Source organism: Phocoena sinus, chromosome 4 (genome assembly GCF_008692025.1).
Source record: "Phocoena sinus isolate mPhoSin1 chromosome 4, mPhoSin1.pri, whole genome shotgun sequence".
Classification (NCBI taxonomy): domain Eukaryota; kingdom Metazoa; phylum Chordata; class Mammalia; order Artiodactyla; family Phocoenidae; genus Phocoena; species Phocoena sinus.
In genome coordinates this window covers 141,599,686-141,612,287 of record NC_045766.1, presented here as the reverse complement: position 1 = coordinate 141,612,287, position 12,602 = coordinate 141,599,686, and the positions used below count along the sequence as shown (strand labels likewise).

Sequence of the window (12,602 nt, the reverse complement as noted above, 5' to 3'; positions counted from 1 at the left end):
CACACACATTCTCCACAGCCCGGGAAACTGGCCCAGAATATGGGACACACACCCTAACTCACACCATACCCCTCAGTATCCATACACGAGGCACAGAAGCCGAGGTGGGCCGTCCACCTGCCTCACAGGTGGGTTCTGTTTTCCAGGTGGTATCGGTTGTCACTAACAAACAATGAGGTCCACTGTCAACATTCAGCCTGGGCTGGGCAAGGAGAACAGAGTGAGTGCAAAGGAGGAACCTGTGACAGATGGCAGGGGAGCCAAGTGTAAGCAGAAAGCCCATTGTTAGTCCTAAAAGGAGGCTCTTAGGCTCCAGGGAGAAGCACCTTTCTCAGCATCAGACGGGACCCAACGCCTACCCCTGCTGCCCTCTGCCTGGGGCTGGGGCGAGAGTCCTCAGCCACCAACCCCATCCTCAGCCCAGGTGGACCCTGAATCCAGGCTTGACCTGTTCCATTCAGTGTCTGGGCTGTCCCACACCCCAAGGAAGGGAAAATGCCGCCTCTGAATTCCTCTCCTCAGGCCTGATCCAGCCCACCGTGGAGGAGAAATCCCTCTCGCTGTGGCTCACCTCGACCTTTCCCTTTTGGTCTTAGTTAGAACGGGGTCAGCAATCATTCTAGGAGGAAACAGGAAGCCCAGAGGAGGTCAAGCCACCTGCTGACAACAAAGGAAGTCAGGCAGAAGAGTCTAGAAAATGCTGGAGATGCTTGAGGAGAAAAGGAGTGGATTTCATATCAAACAGATTCCATTGAAAAGGGGTGACAGATGCCTTACAAAGTCTTTAAAACATGAAACACAGCTTTCAACATGAGTATTTGTGAGTCATCGGTATTTAAATACCAGTGATCTGAGCTTGTCTAAGTGGGCTTTTCCCAGGTTATGCAATAATTACAGCAATCCTAGAATTAATGCAACACGACAAAAGACATTTAAAAAATTTAAGCGATTACTCTCTAGTGAGGAAACTGATACCGAAATACAGAAAATAACCCAAACCCTCCCCTCCCCTCCCCGCCCTCCTCCCCCCCGCCCTGTTCCCAGCACAATATCTTGTCACAGACTCTGTGTCGACACAAAATCACCTTGTGCTGCTGCCTTTGATGAAAATTATACTTGAATTCCAAATTAAAATTATCGGCAATTCAAAGATGGGATAGAATGAAAGGAAAAAAATCCACAGAATGATAAACTTAGAATGAACTTGTTATGGGTTGTGTCCCCCGAACCCTGCCAAAAAAAAAGGGATGCTGAAGCCCTAAACCCCAGTTCCCGTCTTGATAGATGTATCAAGCCACGACGAGGTCAGAATGGATCACGACGGGCCCTCATCGAAAGGCTGGTGTCCTCATAACAGGCGGCAAATCTGGACATAGAAACATGAGGTTGGGGGAGAATGTTACAGGAAGACAGAGGAAGAGATGGGAGGGATGCAGCTACGAGCCAGGGAACACCAAGGACTGCCTGCAGCCACGAGAAGCTGGAAGAAGCAGGAAGGATCCTCCCCGAGAGCCTTCAGAGGGAGCACAGCTGCACAGACACCTTGACTTTGGACTCCTGGCCTCCAGAACTGTGAGAGAGTATGTTTCTATTGTTTTAAGTCACCTAGTTTGTGGTCATTTATTACAGCAGCTGCAGGGAACTAAGAAGAACTTAAAAGATCTTCAACCAATGCGGAAAAGGAAGCATGGGGAGGTTGCCACCTGCCCATCATCAAGTATGTAATGCCACTAGGATCTGGGCCCCTGCAGTGGGTCCAGGACGCTTCCCACTACCTCCAAGTCATTCACAGATAAATAAAGATGGTTCTTTAAGAAAAAAAGTCACTGCGACTCAAATAGCAGCGTGCAGAGTGGTGAAGTGCTTAGACTGTGGACTGGGGCAGACCTGATGGATAAGCCCGCTCAGGCACTCATCAGTGTGACTTGGGACAAATGACTTGGCCTCTCTGAGCCTCAGTTTCCCCATCTGAAAACCAAGTCAAATAACCGTACGTACTTCAGCAGGTACATGCTGTTGTGAAGAGAAAATGAAGTGATCCAGGCAAAATGCTTAGCACGGTGTCCAGAACCCAATAAGCCTGAAATCAAGGTTAGCTATTAATACACAGTTGTTAACGATTTCTCAGACTCTGTCTCTCCAAGCTGTTTGGAGCGGATTCCTTGGTTTGGCCTTTCACAGTCCTCCATAATAAAGCCTTTGATGTTGAATTATTGCTCCAAAGCTCAGGAAGGGCATCTTTTCCCCCAAAAGGAGCTGGTGGGAACCGAGCTTTGACTTTCTGGCTCTTTCCATCCCAGTGGTCCATTCTTTCTTCATTGTCCTTAGTCGTTTACCGTCTCAATTTTTTCCATCAGATTTCTTCTTGCTGACCCTTTTCCAGCCTCCCCTACAGTGAGCTTCATGTAATTTGAGGACACTGGGTGGCTTATTCTGAAAAGGACAAACTTTTAAATTGTATACGACAGATACATATCTTCAATCCAAAATCTTCCAGATTAACTTCCAGATTAACAGAAGCAAGTAAGCCCACGTGCCATGATTAAAATGTGAGCCCCCCACATAATTCGTTAGCTCTTTACATACATTCCAATGTTTAAATCCGAGACGCATTTTGCTGTTTTATCTCTATTAGTGGAGATGACAGAAAATCTTTCAACAGAAACCCCAAAAGACTTTTTGAAGCCATTACCAGGTATATAGCCTCGGACCTTCAGTTTCTTCAGTTGGATTTATGGTGTTAGCGTGGAAGTCTTTATTTAAAAAAAAATAATGGAAATTGTTGTAATTATAATCACTTTAGAACACCATTATTATTATTAATAAGACCAAATTACATGGTTCCAGCAGCTGCTGGTTCTCCACTGTTAGAGAGAAGTCACATAATGGTGCCAGAGCCTCGGCACTCATCTCCATGCCAACGTGAGGCTGCTCACACATGGCCCTCCGGGCGCGTGACTGTGATGTCTTGAAGGGTGTCAGGCAGAATGAGGGACCCCTGTTCTTGATTAAAGCATTCAGGGAATGAGCACATTTCCAACAGTTGCCTTTCCCATGGGAGAGCAGGGATGGTGGGGCTCTGGTTCCTGCCGAATCTTCCCACATGGTCTCTCCTATGCACACCTGGATCCAATTATTCATGATGCTGAGCCTTGAGCTTTGCCTGCAAGGAAGGGGACTCGATGGAGGGAACGGCAGGGACTGGGAGAGTCCAGTTTGTGTCACGTGTTAAGTTCCTAATACCTTGGGGTGTACGGTTCAGGGATCTCTGGCTGAAAAGGGTGACAGGAGGCCAAAAAACCAAAGAAAAGAAGTCGGAAGGGAGGAAGGGAAGGGACCAGGTATCTGCCAGGTCATTGACAACTTGGGTTCTGGAGTCCAGCTGCCTGGGTTCAACTTCTGGTGCTCTCCTTTTTCCTTGTCCCGTTGCCCTGGGAAAGTCATTCAACCTCTCCAAGTCTCAGCTGTCCCATCCCCTGTATCAGGGTAAGAACTTGGAGCTGTTGTGAGGATTTCCTACAGTGGTACGTTAGGCACACGGCACAGTGCTAGCCACGAGGGGTGCGCTCCACACTAGCTATGACTATTATTTAATTTTCAAAAAATTCTTGATTATTTACTGCTTGAATGTACAATTCCATTTTTCTCTCCACCTAAGCAAGTTTTCTTTTAGGCTTCAGAGAATTAGCAGAGAACATATGCGTGACTCTTGGCGATTAACAGAGCAGGAGAAAACTTCCTTCAAGTTCAGAAGTGCCCCCATGGCTGCCCGCTCTTGCCTGCTGCAAATACCTGACTGGTGGTCGGAGATGTTTCAGGGGGAGGTAGGCAAGAAATGAATCCTGATGCACTCGTCATTAACACCTAAGAGTTTACACTAGGCATTTGGAAAGCGCACACGTGAATTCTGCTATAAAGCAGTTTATTACTAAATCAGGCCAAGAAGGAGGCACAGAATATTTCACTTCCCATCAAATGTAAAAATTAAATCTGGATTGTTTAAAACAGTCCTCCCTGGAAACATGTGAATGTGTAACTGAGAACTAACCTTGAATGAGCTATTTCCTTGGCCAAGGTAAAGACATCAGCATTAAGATACTCAATACATTCTTGTTCATTAAACTTCATTATTTTAGAGTAAAGGTCATTGGATTAATTAATAAAGACAAACTATTATTTAGAAAAGTTGTTTTGTTTGTTTCTTTGCAAGCCCAAGAGAAATATTTTCTCGTTCTTCTAGATGCTTTTTTCCCTTCCCCTCCTCTCTGGAGGAAGACAGGCGTGAGGACCCAAACTGCCCAAATTTACTTTACTTTAGTTGAGAGAATTCCCTTCCACTTAAAACATCAAGGCACACATTTCCCAAGCCTTGAGTGATTTAAGGCCTGTTCCAAAAGATTATCCTTGGGTCACAAAAAGAGGTTCACACTATCTCATGAAATCTTGGGAAAAGTGAAATGTACCAGGTTCTCACCACCGGCGCGTGTTCTCACGTGGTGGCTTTTACCAGCTCCAACCTCTTGTCAAGTTAAGCTTCCTCAGCTGACTCTCCACAGCTCCCCGCCCCCCCCCCACCCCGCCCCGGCCCTCCCCCTGCTCTCCAGCCACCATCCACCCGAGGAGATGCCAAAGACAGCGCTTAGATGAAAGGCAACTAGAATCAAAGTTTTGAGCCGAAATACATTTTTGAAGGCTTTTCTTTTTTAAACTAATTAAACAAGTATAGAAGTTATTCAGTAGAGTTTCTTTTTTTAAAGAGATTAGCATGGCATGTCTTTCCTCTTAAGAAAGTCTTGAATAATTTAATTAGAATTACACCAAAGTCATGAGTATGTGCTATTTATGGGGGAATCATGGCTGAATTAAAACCCAAATGACAATGTTAAAAATAAAGGATCTTCAGACACCGTATTCAATGGATAAGAAAAACTTGACTTCAACTCACAGATTAGGTAGTTTCGAAGGAAGGAGGAGGGGGCCAAACCAACTCCTGGGATTTTGTTTTTCTTAAGATGACCGGGCCTGGGCACATTTGTTTCTTGCTACAAAAAGTGCTAATAATTGAAAATGAGGATAAGATCGCTGTTTGATTTTATTTCTATTTTGTCACTGGGAGACCTCTTGGTACCCGGAAGCCTGGCTCATCGCATTTTTTTTTTTCCCAGTCCCTTTACTGCATTTAACACGTTCCCCACACGTGTGTAGACTCTTTGATCGGCGCAGAGGGGCTAAGCAGCAGGGCCAGCCCAGAGGAAGCTGACCAGCCAACCCTGAGAGAGGAAAGTGGAGCCGGGGAAACGCTGCTCCCTCCGCGGGCAGCCAGCGAGCGAGTCTCCTTGGACAGGGTTGCTCTAAGCTGAGATAAAGCAAGAATCCCTTTGAAAAGGGTACTGCGCCTTTGGAGGCCGTCCACGAGCCTCCTTAGCGATGAGACAGCGCGGGGGTAGGGGGCGGGAATATTAACGTTAAGTGATTCCCCCGGTAACAGCAGCGTCGCTCCCTGGGCCCACCGCAAGGTCTCCTCGCTGAAAAGACGTGTCGCTCGCCAGAAGGCAATCCCATTAGAGGGAAGTTACAGGTCTCTCGCCTCGCAGCCACACGGAGAGGGAGAGCTTAACAAGTTCTGAAGCGCCTGCACACGCCTCCGGCTTGCGCCCGGGGCAGGATTGCTACCGCTCCGCGTCCCGAGTGCGCGCGCCCCGGATCCGGGCCCGGAGCCCCTCTGCGTCCCCAAGATCTGCTCTCCGGGGACAGCTGCTGTTTTGGGGGCGACGCTAAGCTGCGTGGAGGCACAGCTGGGCGCCCCCAAAAGCCCCCCGGCTGCAGGGCGCCCGGTCCGAGCGGGCTGGCGAGCGCGCACCGACCTACCTTCTGCGGGGGCGTCCCGATCAGCATCTCCAGGTAGTAGCCGCGGCCAGAGTCCCCCTGCAGGTTATCCACCATGGCCAAGAAGTTGGCTGCACCCCCGGCGGGTTCCAGGGCGAGCGCCAGGCCGTCCGCGCGGGGCTCGGCGGGGGGTCCGGGCCCAGGGGTGGGCGCCGCCCCGCGGCTGCTGGCCGATGCCACCCGGAGAGGCAGCGTGAAGGGCGCGGGGGCCGGCGCCGGGGCCGCGCGCAGCAGCCACTGGGCCAGCAGCGGCAGCAGCAGCGCCCGGGCCAGTGCGCCCATGCCCGCGGCGGGGCTCGGGGGGCGCGCCTGGCCGGGCCCGTCCCGTCCGGCGACAGCGGCTCAGCGACTCTGCGGCGCGCTGGGCTGCGGGGCAGGGCTGGGCGCGCAGCGGGGCCGGTGGCGGCGGCGGTGGCGGCGGCGGACGGGAGGAGGACCGGGGAGGAGGCGCCGGAGCCTCTCCAGCCCGCGCCAAGTTAAGCAAGTTGGTCGCCGCTGCCCCCTCTGGCGGGCAGCGGCTGCCCCGCAAGGACCGGGCCCCTCCCCCCTCCCCGGCCAAGGTCAAAGCGAGGCGCGGGGTACGCCCGGGTCCACCCAGGCCTGCCCTGTTCACCCTCGCTCGTCTTGGGCCGCGCCTCTTCTCCGGGAAACTCGAGTCCCCAGTTTCCTCGGAACGCGCCCCGGCTGCCACGGCCAACGGATGTGACGAGACTCATCGGATACCAGGGGGGAAAGTTTCGGGAACCCTTAAAGGGGCAGCGAGGGCCTCAACTGGCTCCCTGGCCGCGCGCGCCCGGCTGCCCCGCCGGTGTTCCCTGGCCCCTTAGTGGCGGGGACTTCCAGGGGTGACGTGGGGGTCAGAGGGAAGCGTAGGGAAACGCAGAAAAGCCGCGAGCATCTCTAGGGAGTGAAAGAGTCTGCGCCTCCCCTCGCCAAGTACGTCCCTGCAGCCCTGCAGCCGCCCGCCCCCCGGGGTCCTGCTGCTTCTCGGGGCCTCTTCTGTGCCCAGCCCCTCCAGCCCCGTTCCTGCCCATCCCCCGTCCCCACTTCGGGGGCCCCTGAGTGATTTTGAAGAGGTCTGAGTGGAGGCTGGGAGAGGCAAGGGTTGCGGGAACCCGGGGAGGACGCGAGAGCTTTGGAGACTTCTCTCTAGAAATCTGGGGGAGGTAGGGGGCTTGGCTGCTGTAGCTGCACCAGCCTCGGTTCTCCCTTTGCGCCCACCGTTTGAGCCAGGGAGGTGGCACCCGCAGCTGGCTTTGAGCCTGTGCTTCTCCGCCCACTGCTCGACCGTAATGCAGATGCGATGCTGCCAGTAGCTGCTCCTTCACCTGCCCCAGGATTCCCTCAGTCCACCCAGCAAGTTACAGTCATCATCCAAAATCAGGGCCATTGAATTTACAGCTCTGCCTCCATTCCCCGCCCCCCCGCACCGCTTCCCGCTCCCCCCCACGGACTCTCCGCGGATTATCTAATTAATACTTGTTTAGCCACAGACACCGAGACCCAGAAATGCATTCAGTAATGCGAGCCACAAGGGTTTTTATTTTATTTTAGATACGAAAAGCAGGGGAGACAATTCCATAAGCTAAAGTCCATCGATTTCTACGGAAACAAGAAGTGGAAAACTCTACCTCCTCCAGCTGAATTGCCTTGGCTGTTTTAAAAAAAAACAAGCCCATCTTCAACAGCGGGAGGTTGGAGGAAAGCTTCCCTCCTCCCTGCAGTTTCCAGTTACTTCTACTCAAGATTTGATTTTTATTGCTGTCTTCCCAATTTTAGAATCAGGTCTAGCTCTGCAAGGGACCCTTATGTCAGAGATCTTCAGCTGTATTGATTTTCAGATGGCTTTAACTATAAATCACATTTCCCCAAACTATATCCCAACTATAACAAATCCCCAGCCACACAGAGAAAGGCCTGGTTGGGTCCTGTGATATAACCTAAGTTGATATTCCCCATAAATCTGCATAGTTATCCCAGAACTATTACATTCATATATTCACATTTCAAATTCAAGCTTGTAGAAGAAGTGTAATTTTTTTCAAAAATGGTTATTTATACTCTTCAATGTCCAGTCTTGAGGGGTTTCCAAAGACATCCAGACAGCTCTCAGAAGACTGTAACCTTGTAAAAAGCCCATGAAATTTATTAAGGACATTGACATATGGGCTACATGACATAGAAGTTGCAACATTAGAGACATTTGCTCTAGTAATTAAACAGCACAAGAGAAGTTTTTAAAAATCCAGTCTAATTAAGGTTGGTCCTTCAGGAAACTCCAGACTCCATCTAGTATGAGTATTCATGAGCTTTTCATTTCAAGAGGGCTAGTTTAGGTTTGTGAGTAAGCAAGTATAGTCACAGAGAAACTTGTGCAGTTTTAATGGAGGACAGAGTTGCCGCGTCAGAAAATGATGCAGGCGGCAGGGACAGCATCTGATGACCGTACCCTTTGTGGTCTCTGTTTTTATGAATGGTCTTAGAGTTCTTGATCCCTACTCAGAACTATGGTGTTGGCTGGATTTGGGAAACAATCATTTTACCTCCCAGGTGTTTTAACTGAAATCGTATGTGGCAGTCTTCCCGTTGGCTGGCTTCGGGTTTCTTTTACAGCATCCTTGAAGGGCTTCTCCAAGAAAGAAGCCACTTTCCATGGTGCTGGTGACCCATGCAGTGGGGAGGGAGGAGGTGACCCCCTCACTCCTTGATAGCAGCCCCACATCCTCTCCAGACTGGCCCATGCTCCCTCACCTCACCCATAGCCTCCCCTTCTCCCCCTCCCTCCCTCCAGCCTGAGCACCTCCATTTTCAGCCATACATTTCCTTGGTCCATTCAGGAAAACCAAAGCCCTACAGTGAGATGGGCTGTCCCTCCTTGCAAAGAGCAAACACCATCATCGTGTCCCTGGACAGCAGGAGGTTGAGGAAGGGTCTCACCCCCCAGCCCAAGGAGCTCACCAGGGATTCCTTCCAGGAATACGAGGTGCACTTGGCCAGAAAGATTGTCATTGATGCGTTATGTTGATGTTCCCTGGCTCTTAGGACTAGCTCTGAGTTCCTTTTATACCAGCAGTTCTCAGACTTTTTGGTCTCAGGCCCCCTTTACACTCTTAAAAATTGAGGACCCCAAAGAGCCTTTGTTTATGTAGATCATACCTATCAATAGTCAGCAAATGAGGAAATAGAATTGAGACATTTTAACAATATGTAGTCATTCATGTAAAAATCATAATAACAAACCCATCACACCACAAGATCGATAACATTTTAATGAAAACTAACTTCTGAGAAAAGTTAGAAGTGACATTATTTTGCATTTTTGCAAATTCCTCTCTGCCTTAATAGGAGGCAGCTGGATTCTCATATCTGCTTCTATGGTACATTCAGTCTATTACGAAGTCTCTAGAAAATTCTACCAACAGGCAGGAGAGAATGAGCGTGAACAAGGAAATAAAAAGAGTTTTGAGCTAAAGGACCCCCTGAAGGGTCACACCACACTTTCAGAACAGTTGTTTTGCACTAGCTTTCTATGGTTTCTATGTTTGCATCTTAAGTCCTTCTCAACATATAAAGATTCCTTTGTACCAGGCACTGTGTCAACAACTGGGCGGAAAAGGCAAAGTAAGAGCTGGTCCTTACGTTTGCGGACTAGATCGAGGGGCTCTTTCTTTTATCCTAGCGGCGGCCCCCGCCAGACTTAGCAGGCAGGGGACCCAGGCCACCTGCAGCCCAGAGGAAGCTTGTGGATTTATCTCTTCACTCCCCTGCGGCTTCATGTCCCACCTGCCCCCAGGCTCCTTCTCAGCAACTTATGAAAGTTGAAGTTAAAGGCTCCTCTTCTCTCGCTTTTTAAACCTGTCCTGATCCTGCCTTTCTGCAGCTACTGCTTCTGATGCCCCCCCACTGGAAATGCGGCCTGCACCCCTCGTCCCAACTTCTTCCCCTCCCCCACTCACTCCTCACCTCCCACCCTGCGCCCACACATTGACAGGCTGTGCCCCTGTGGACAGTTCTCCATCCTTGTCCCTACCCACCCCCTTGGCAGCATTGCACACTGGGCTCTTCATGCACACTGGGCTCTTCATCCACGCCTGGCATTTTCAAGCCTGACTCTTCACCAGGATCACTGGGGATCCTGCCTGCGCCTTGAGGCAGAGCTCCAGAATTGCTAGTTTTCAAAGCTTCCAGGAGGATCTGGAATCTGAGCCTGGGAGAAATGAGATAAAACGTCAGATGGAAGAGGCTCAGTGCCCCCATAATCCTGAATTTCAGTATGCATCCCTGAGGTCTTTCAGATTTAAAAAAACGATTCCTCGCTGTGTTGACTGAAAAGACCTAGAAAACGTGAGCATCCCCAGTGCCTGAATTAGGGTTTCTAAATATCATTTCCCTCTACACCAGGCCTCCTTGGAGAAGGCTGACTCCAGGCTTGGAACAGAAACCCAACAAGATGACCCTGGGACATTCTGTCATACCAGAAAGTAAGGATGTTATCAAAGATTCCTGAGGTCCTATCAGGAGCTGGGGCAGAGCTGCAACAACTGAAACGTCATTAAAAGTAGTAATTGCAATGTCTCAGAACACTTCAATTATGTTGAAACTTATTCGTTCATAATGTTCTTTTAAAAAGTCCATTGTTTATCTTTGAAGAATGCTGAGGAACCCAATTCATTGTTTTTAAAAACTGGCAGAGAAAGGAAAAGAATCGAGCATTTATTATTTTGACTTTCTTGTACAAACCATGCCTCAGTGGAACCAAATAACTGATGAAGGGAAATTCCTCTTTATAGAAGTATTGCAGCTAATAAGTGAAGGAATGATTGAATTAGACTGTTGTCATTTTGCAGCCCCTAAAGAATTAATGGATCTGGGCACTGAGCACACACAGCTGATAACAGCACATAGCATTCTGTGCTTCCTGATGGAAGGCCACCATGCTGCCTGTGAAATGTTCTGGTCAAAAAAATCAAACCTGAATCTGATTAAGCCTCTAGACCACAGGTTGGCAAACCATATCCTGGGAGCCAGATCTGGCCTGCTGCCTGTTTTGGTTAATAAGGCTTTGTTGAAACACAGCCACACCTATTTGCTGAAGCAGTTGCAACAGGGACTGTATGGCCCTTAAAACCTAAAATATTTACTGCCCAACCCTTTATAGACAAAGTCTGCCAGCCCTGCTCTAGATCACAAGGGTCCCAAGACCCTTATCAATCAACTGCGATTTAGGGACTTTATTTAGATCCTGATTTGAACATATTGAAAAAGTTACTTATGAGACGGAGACATTTGAATACTAGTTGGATGATGTTGTGGAATTATTAACACTTTAGATGTAATAATGGCGTTGAGTGTGTGTGTGTGTGTGTGTGTGTGTGTGTGTGTGTGTGGAGTTCTCATCTAGTGGGGGCATATACTGCAGTGTTTACGAATGAAATGAGGTTTGTTTCAAAATAATATGGGTTGGTGGGGAAAGTACCAGGCAGGGTTCTCAGTGAAACAGATAATCCTAATAACTAACCCTATCCACAGGCATCATTATTATTCCCATTTTACAGATGACAACCGAGGCACAGATTCAAAATCTGAGTTCTGATTTCAGATCCTGTGCTCTTCGTCACGGGGCTTGGGCCACCCCTTTGATGTGGACTTTCTGAAGATCACAGGATGGTCGAGCTGGGAAGGACCTCCAGAGGAACACCTGCCGGGGAGAGCCTACCAACAGCATCCACGGATCCACATCACTCCTTTAAAAGATATACGTTGAGTGCCCCTCTGTGTCAGATGCCACATTACAGCCAGAGCCACATGGACCAATAAGACCAGACAGCCCCTTCCATCAGAGACCACAGACAGACCGTAAATATACTTCTTTTTGGAGACACCAGTCCAGCTTCTGGGTGGAGGAGAGTCGAGGGCGGTGAGCCTGGAGACGGAGACCAATTTGGAGGTCACGGCAGGAGTCCGTGAGGATGATGGCAATGGGCACTGAAAAGGAGAGTTTAGCATTTCATGTTGAGAAGTTAAATCTGCACAACATAGGGTAGAAGGATGATAGGGTTCACGTTAGCACACAGTATACATCTATGTTGTCATGGCTTCTGTCTGCCCGTGGCTGGTGCCCGTCCACTTTCAGAGCTGAGCCACAAATCCCATCTCACCTTGATCCTCAAACAGTGGGAGGCGGGGGTGGCGGATGTCCCTGTTTATGAGGGGACGCTGAGGGACAGGAGCAATGAGCTCCCACCACATCCTGGACGCTCAGCTCTAACTCACATCCTCTGACTTATTCTCCGAGGCGGGCATCCTGTGCTCCGGCCGTGGAGAAGGGCACCCAGGCAGGGTCGAATGTCAGCCTGAGATCACGGCCAGTAACTTAGCCAACCTGATATGAATCCGGTCCATAAACTGCCCAAGCCTATGTTCTTTTTCCTAAACCACGTTCTTTTTTTTTTTTAATTTTATTGACATATAATTGATTTACAGTGTTGTGTTAATTTCTGCTGTACAGCAAAATGATTCAGTTATACATATATATATATACATGTTTTTAAAATATTCTTTTCCATGATGGTTTATCACAGGATATTGAATATAGTTCCCTGTGCTCTACAGTAGGCCCTTGTTGTTTATCCATTCTATACATAATAGTTTGCATCTTCTAATCCCAAACTCCCAATCCTTCCCTCCCCCTCCCCCTTGGTGACCACAAGTCTGTT

General features: G+C 49.2%; 1 protein-coding gene and 1 long non-coding RNA gene across 2 annotated transcripts in view; one reads left to right on the top strand and one right to left on the bottom strand.

The window, feature by feature from the left end:
* The window catches only part of BACE2 (beta-secretase 2), a 93,732-nt gene extending 87,100 nt beyond the window's left edge, over positions 1–6,632 (bottom strand). Inside the window, exon 1 of the mRNA XM_032631278.1 lies at positions 5,869–6,632. Coding sequence (XP_032487169.1) covers positions 5,869–6,168 — 300 coding nt within the window. The 5' untranslated portion in view covers positions 6,169–6,632. The remainder of the gene's footprint in view (positions 1–5,868) is intronic.
* LOC116753480 lies at positions 5,702–12,310 on the top strand. The gene is made up of 3 exons (XR_004349757.1): positions 5,702–5,901; positions 10,288–10,367; positions 11,486–12,310. It is a non-coding gene; the product is annotated as an uncharacterized LOC116753480 (long non-coding RNA).
* Positions 12,311–12,602: the final 292 nt, after the last annotated feature.